The following is a 6,000-nucleotide window of genomic DNA, read 5'->3' as shown; positions in this document are numbered from 1 at the left end:
GATGGATGGATGGATGGATACTGTGTGGCTGGATGGATGGATGGATGGATGGATGGATACTGGATGGATGGATGGATGGATGGATGGATGGATGGATACTGTATGGCTGGATGGATGGATGGATACTGTGTGGCTGGATGGATAGATGGATGGATGGATGGATGGATGGATGGATGGATGGATGGATGGACGGATGGATACTGTGTGGCTGGATGGATGGATGGATGGATGGATGGATACTGTGTGGCTGGATGGATGGATGGATGGATGGATGGATACTGGATGGATGGATGGATGGATGGATGGATGGATGGATGGATACTGTATGGCTGGATGGATGGATGGATACTGTGTGGCTGGATGGATGGATGGATGGATGGATGGATACTGTGTGGCTGGATGGATGGATGGATAGATGGATGGATGGATACTGTGTGGCTGGATGGATGGATGGATACTGTGTGGCTGGATGGATGGATGGATGGATGGATGGATGGATACTGTGTGGCTGGATGGATGGATGGATGGATGGATACTGTATGGCTGGATGGATGGATGGATGGATGGATGGATGGATGGATACTGTGTGGCTGGATGGATGGATGGATGGATGGATGGATGGATGGATGGATGGATGGATGGATAAATGGATAATTAACTATTAACACCTGGTCTGTGAAGTGACTTCACAGAAATTATAGATTACAAATATAAAATAGGGAATATAAATTAGTCCCTATAAGTGGATCCCTAATAACCAAGCAAGGGTTATAGTGGTGAGGGAAAAAACTCCCTGAGATGGTATGAGGAAGAAACCCTGAGAGGAACCAGAGTATAAAGAGGAACCCATCCTCATCTGGGTGACAATGTTTAACAAATATAATTACAGAATTACTTAAGAAAATCACAATCAAATAAAATACACACACACACACACACACACACACACACACACACACACACACACACACACACACACACACATATATATACAGTGAGGAAAATAAGTATTTAAACACCCTGCTATTTTGCAAGTTCTCCCATTTAGAAATCATGGAGGGGTCTGAAATTGTCATCGTAGGTGCATGTCCACTGTGAGAGACATAATCTAAAAAAAAAAATCCAGAAATCACAATATATGATTTTTAAACTATTTATTTGTATGATACAGCTGCAAATAAGTATTTGAACACCTGTCTATCAGCTAGAATTCTGACTCTCAAAGACCTGTTAGTCTGTCTTTAACATGTCCACCTCCACTACATTTATTATCCTAAATTAGATGCACCTGTTTGAGGTCGTTAGCTGCATAAAGACACCTGTCCACCCCATACAATCAGTAAGAATCCAACTACTAACATGGCCAAGACCAAAGAGCTGTCCAAAGACACTAGAGACAAAATTGTACACCTCCACAAGGCTGGAAAGGGCTACGGGGAAATTGCCAAGCAGCTTGGTGAAAAAAGGTCCACTGTTGGAGCAATCATTAGAAAATGGAAGAAGCTAAACATGACTGTCAGTCTCCCTCGGACTGGGGCTCCATGCAAGATCTCACCTCGTGGGGTCTCAATGATCCTAAGGAAGGTGAGAAATCAGCCCAGAACTACACGGGAGGAGCTGGTCAATGACCTGAAAAGAGCTGGGACCACCGTTTCCAAGGTTACTGTTGGTAATACACTAAGACGTCATGGTTTGAAATCATGCATGGCACGGAAGGTTCCCCTGCTTAAACCAGCACATGTCCAGGCACGTCTTAAGTTTACCAATGACCATTTGGATGATCCAGAGGAGTCATGGGAGAAAGTCATGTGGTCAGATGAGACCAAAATGGAACTTTTGGGTCATAATTCCACTAAACGTGTTTGGAGGAAGAAGAATGATAAGTACCATCCCAAGAACACCATCCCTACTGTGAAGCATGGGGGTGGTAGCATCATGCTTTGGGGGTGTTTTTCTGCACATGGGACAGGGCGACTGCACTGTATTAAGGAGAGGATGACCGGGGCCATGTATTGCGAGATTTTGGGGAACAACCTCCTTCCCTCAGTTAGAGCATTGAAGATGGGTCAAGGCTGGGTCTTCCAACATGACAATGACCCAAAGCACACAGCCAGGATAACCAAGGAGTGGCTCTGTAAGAAGCATATCAAGGTTCTGGCGTGGCCTAGCCAGTCTCCAGACCTAAACCCAATAGAGAATCTTTGGAGGGAGCTCAAACTCCGTGTTTCTCAGCGCCAGGCCGGAAACCTGACTGATCTAGAGAAGATCTGTGTGGAGGAGTGGGCCAAAATCCCTCCTGCAGTGTGTGCAAACCTGGTGAAAAACTACAGGAAACGTTTGACCTCTGTAATTGCAAACAAAGGCTCCTGTACCAAATATTAACATTGACTTTCTCAGGTGTTCAAATACTTATTTGCAGCTGTATCATACAAATAAATAGTTAAAAAATCATATATTGTGATTTCTGGATTTTTTTTTTTAGATTATGTCTCTCACAGTGGACATGCACCTACGATGACAATTTTAGACCCCTCCATGATTTCTAAGTGGGAGAACTTGCTAAATAGCAGGGTGTTTAAATACTTATTTTCCTCACTGTATATATAAATATTATTTCTAAACACATTTTACCTCAGGAAAAAAAAGAAAAAAGAAAAAGGATTTAAGTTTTTTCTTTACATTTTTTTTTTATTTCCATTAGTCAATTTCAAAAGCATTGAATTAACACCCATTTAATTTCACCTTCAACACCAATTTAATAAATAAACCGATGGCATATGACATGCAAACATTACAATCTACAACAGAGGAGAGAAACAGAGTCAGCGTGGCAGAACGTTCCAGATGCGAGTCCCTCTCTCTCCGTGTGTTTCCAAACTTCTACATATACAAAGTGTATATTTACCTGTTGATACATCTGAGAAATAAAGAACAGTCCTGCATGTTAGCCGGAGAGCATGAACGCTGGGGATGAGTGAAATAAAAAAGTGCAATGACGGGAAAAAAAACGGGCGAATGAATCTGCAGATTTAAGTGCATCGAGAGTTCGGGGTAGAAAATAAGAACTTGAAGAGGATCCTGAACACAATCGGAACACAACGTCGTGTTCTTCTGTTTAAATGCCTTTAGGGACGTTCCATACGTTGACCACTGACCACAGCTGGGACTCGGTGCTGCTTTAGCAGAGGAGAGAAAACCTGGGCAAAAAAGTGCACCAAATTCACGAGAGGAAATTTGGGACACTGCAGCGGGGAGACGTAAAGCATGAGGACGAGAAAAAGAATTAACACTGCAAATAAAGACAATGAGGAGACGAGGAGATGAAGAGCGTGAGAGGTTTTGGAGATGAGGGACCAGACAACGCAATAGCAAGCTGTGTGTGTGTGTGTGTGTGTGTGTGTGTGTGTGTGAGACATATGACTGACTGCAAATATTTCTTTATGTATGTTTATATTCATGTAGGCCAACGTCTGTGTGTGTGTGTGTGTGTGTGTGTGTGTGTGTGTGTGTGTGTGTGTGTGTGTGTGTGTGTGTGTGTGTGTGTGTGTAAAACTGTACTTCTGTCTATGTACATGTAATTTTATACCAGGGTGTGAGTGCATCAACATGTGTATTTTCAACGTCTGCCATCATGTGTGTGTGTGTGTGTGTGTAGGTGTGTGTGTGTGTGTGTGTGTAGGTGTGTGTGTGTGTGTGTGTGTGTGTGTATGTGCGTGCGTGCGTGTACATTTGCTTAGCTCCCTGTGTGTACAATTGTCTGACAAGTGTGTGTGTTTGTTTGCCCAGTTATCTGTATGTACAACTGTATGTGTGTGCGTGTGTAATTATTATTTTTTTTAAACAACTGTGTACATTTGTGCGTCTGTCTATTTGTACATTTCCTGCTTCTCTCTCACCATCGTGTGTGTGTGTGTATAATACATGCTCAGCTCAAATGCTGATGGAGGGGACTAAGGACGAAAGAAAGGAAAATTCGGCCAGCTCTCACACACAAGCGCGCGCGCGCGTGTGTGTGTGTGTGTGTGTGTGTGTGTGTGTGTAAAAGCAGTAGGATAGCAGCAGGATCAGTGCGTCTTCTGGGATTGGTGTTTGTCTCTGTGAAGGCTGTGATGCAGGTTCTGTAACAGACAGAAAGAGATCAGTGTGATCAGTGTTTCAGGTGTAACATTCTTGTGTTGCAAAGGTGGGTGGGTGTGTGTGTGTGTGTGTGTGTGTGTGTGGGTGGGTGTGTGTGTGTGTGCGCGTGTCAGATAAATCATGTACCTGCTGCGCTACTTCTCCTTGTGAAGAGCTTCTATGAAGGCTTCAAGTTTCTCCTGGATTTCGCGCACTTTTTCTGCAAAACAGAAACAAATACTCATTACGCACACACACAGCCAGAAGTATTGGGACACCAGACTTTTCCAGCCATATGTGGTTCATCCTCAAACGGTTACCGCAGAGCCTCGGCCAAGGAACGTCTTGCTTGCTTATGGGTGCCATTATTTAGGTTCTTTCTGCTTTGTTTCAAGACAGAAATAAAAAAAAGACTGAAAAATGTGATGATTTTTGGATCCAAAAAAAACCCAAAGAATGATTACAGGAATGTTCAGATGCCACAAATTGCACATGAAGCACTCACAAGGCTTCAGACTGGCTTGTCACATGAACAACCGGCTTGTGTGTGTGTGTGTGTGTGTGTGTGTGTGTGTGTGTGTGTGTGTGTGTGTGTGTGTGTAACGTGATACGGCGGAGCGAGGCTCGTGCAGCCGCTTTATAACAGTTAAGGTCCCGGGGTTCCCCTTTTTTGGCTGAAAGGTGAGGGATGAAAGACCTGGGACAGCCTTTGTGGAAGCTCCGACACCTCTGTGGTCTGAAACCCGACTCTCTGAACCCTCATGGGTGCCGTGTCGCACGTGTGCAAAGGGGAAAAGCCAAAAAAAAATAAAAGCAAGCAGATGAAAGAGGGAGACGGGGGAGATTAGGGAGGGTAATGAGGGCATTAAGGGCCAAGAGAAGGGGACATGGTGGTGTGACAGGTGCAAAGACGAAACGTAAGCGGTATCGAGATCGCCCCCTGAGAAATGGCGGGAACGCGACACTCCCGGACAAAAACCTGAGGGAAAATTGTTTTAGACGCAAAAAATTCAGCAGGGCGGAGTTACAGTTTTAAATCTGATTGGTCAGAGGAGTGTATATACATAAATATATACATTTTTATAAAAAAAAAAATAACAAAAAATTATATATCCAAATGTGTGTATCTTGTATTAGAGCAGTTAAAATTTGGTGCTTTGAGTCCAATTCTCTCATACTGACCACCGGATGTTCAACATAACACCTCATGGTTAAGACTCTCTGAGGATTTGAGAGTTAGAATTGTTGCTCTCTACAAAGATGCCGAGGCTGTAAGAAGAGGAGAAGAGGAAGGCCAAGGAGGAGGTTTATGGATGTGGTGAGGGAAGACATGCAGGCAGTTGGTTTAAAAGAGGCAGATGTAGAGGACAGGGTAGTGTGGAGATCTTATGCTCAGGTATCCACAAACCTTTGCCATATAAAGTATCTGAATTATTTATTTTTTGGCCTGTGGTCTATTCGAGACACGATAAAAATGTCCAATAAAGCAGCTCGGCCACCGCGGCGCCCCGGCTGAGGCACGTCCTGCTTTCGTAATGGGCGCCATTACTTTAATTTTGCAGAAATATTCTTCTCGGTGTTCTTTCCAGGTGTTCCCATTCGTTCCAAAAGTGTTTGAGCTCTATAGTGGGAGATCTTCCACTCCTACCCACGTGAAGTATATCTTCATGGAGCTGTACAGTTTCTATAGTAACAGGTTGTAAAAAAGTTGCGTAATCTATTATAGGGTCTATACAATGAGACATTTATTTGGAACGGAGCCTCCAAATTGTGGTATAAAGAGAATAAAAACAACACCAGGTGACCGAACGTATGGTTAAGGAACAAATTTACACATTGATTTGTGTTTAACTGGCTGAAGAAACGTCCTAATCCTCAGCGCAC

The 6,000-nt window shown here is 43.6% G+C and overlaps 1 protein-coding gene and 1 long non-coding RNA gene across 14 annotated transcripts in view; one reads left to right on the top strand and one right to left on the bottom strand.

Annotated features, from left to right (window-relative positions):
• The first annotated feature begins 2,673 nt into the window (after nucleotides 1-2,673).
• LOC310739167 lies at nucleotides 2,674-4,032 on the top strand. The gene is made up of 2 exons (XR_014537273.1): nucleotides 2,674-3,665; nucleotides 3,738-4,032. It is a non-coding gene; the product is annotated as an uncharacterized lncRNA (long non-coding RNA).
• The window catches only part of opa1 (OPA1 mitochondrial dynamin like GTPase), a 60,216-nt gene continuing 57,886 nt past the window's right edge, over nucleotides 3,671-6,000 (bottom strand). For all 13 annotated transcript variants that reach the window (XM_083562714.1, XM_083562710.1, XM_083562708.1 and 10 more), the window contains 2 exons: nucleotides 4,264-4,336; nucleotides 3,671-4,118 (listed from right to left, as the gene is read on the bottom strand). In XM_083562714.1, coding sequence (XP_083418840.1) covers nucleotides 4,272-4,336 — 65 coding nt within the window. In that variant the 3' untranslated portion in view covers nucleotides 3,671-4,118; nucleotides 4,264-4,271. The remainder of the gene's footprint in view (nucleotides 4,119-4,263; nucleotides 4,337-6,000) is intronic.

The sequence above is a fragment of the Silurus aristotelis genome, assembly GCF_946808225.1.
Source record: "Silurus aristotelis genome assembly, chromosome: 2".
NCBI classification, from domain to species: Eukaryota; Metazoa; Chordata; class Actinopteri; order Siluriformes; family Siluridae; genus Silurus; species Silurus aristotelis.
This window is presented reverse-complemented; position numbering and strand designations above follow the sequence as displayed.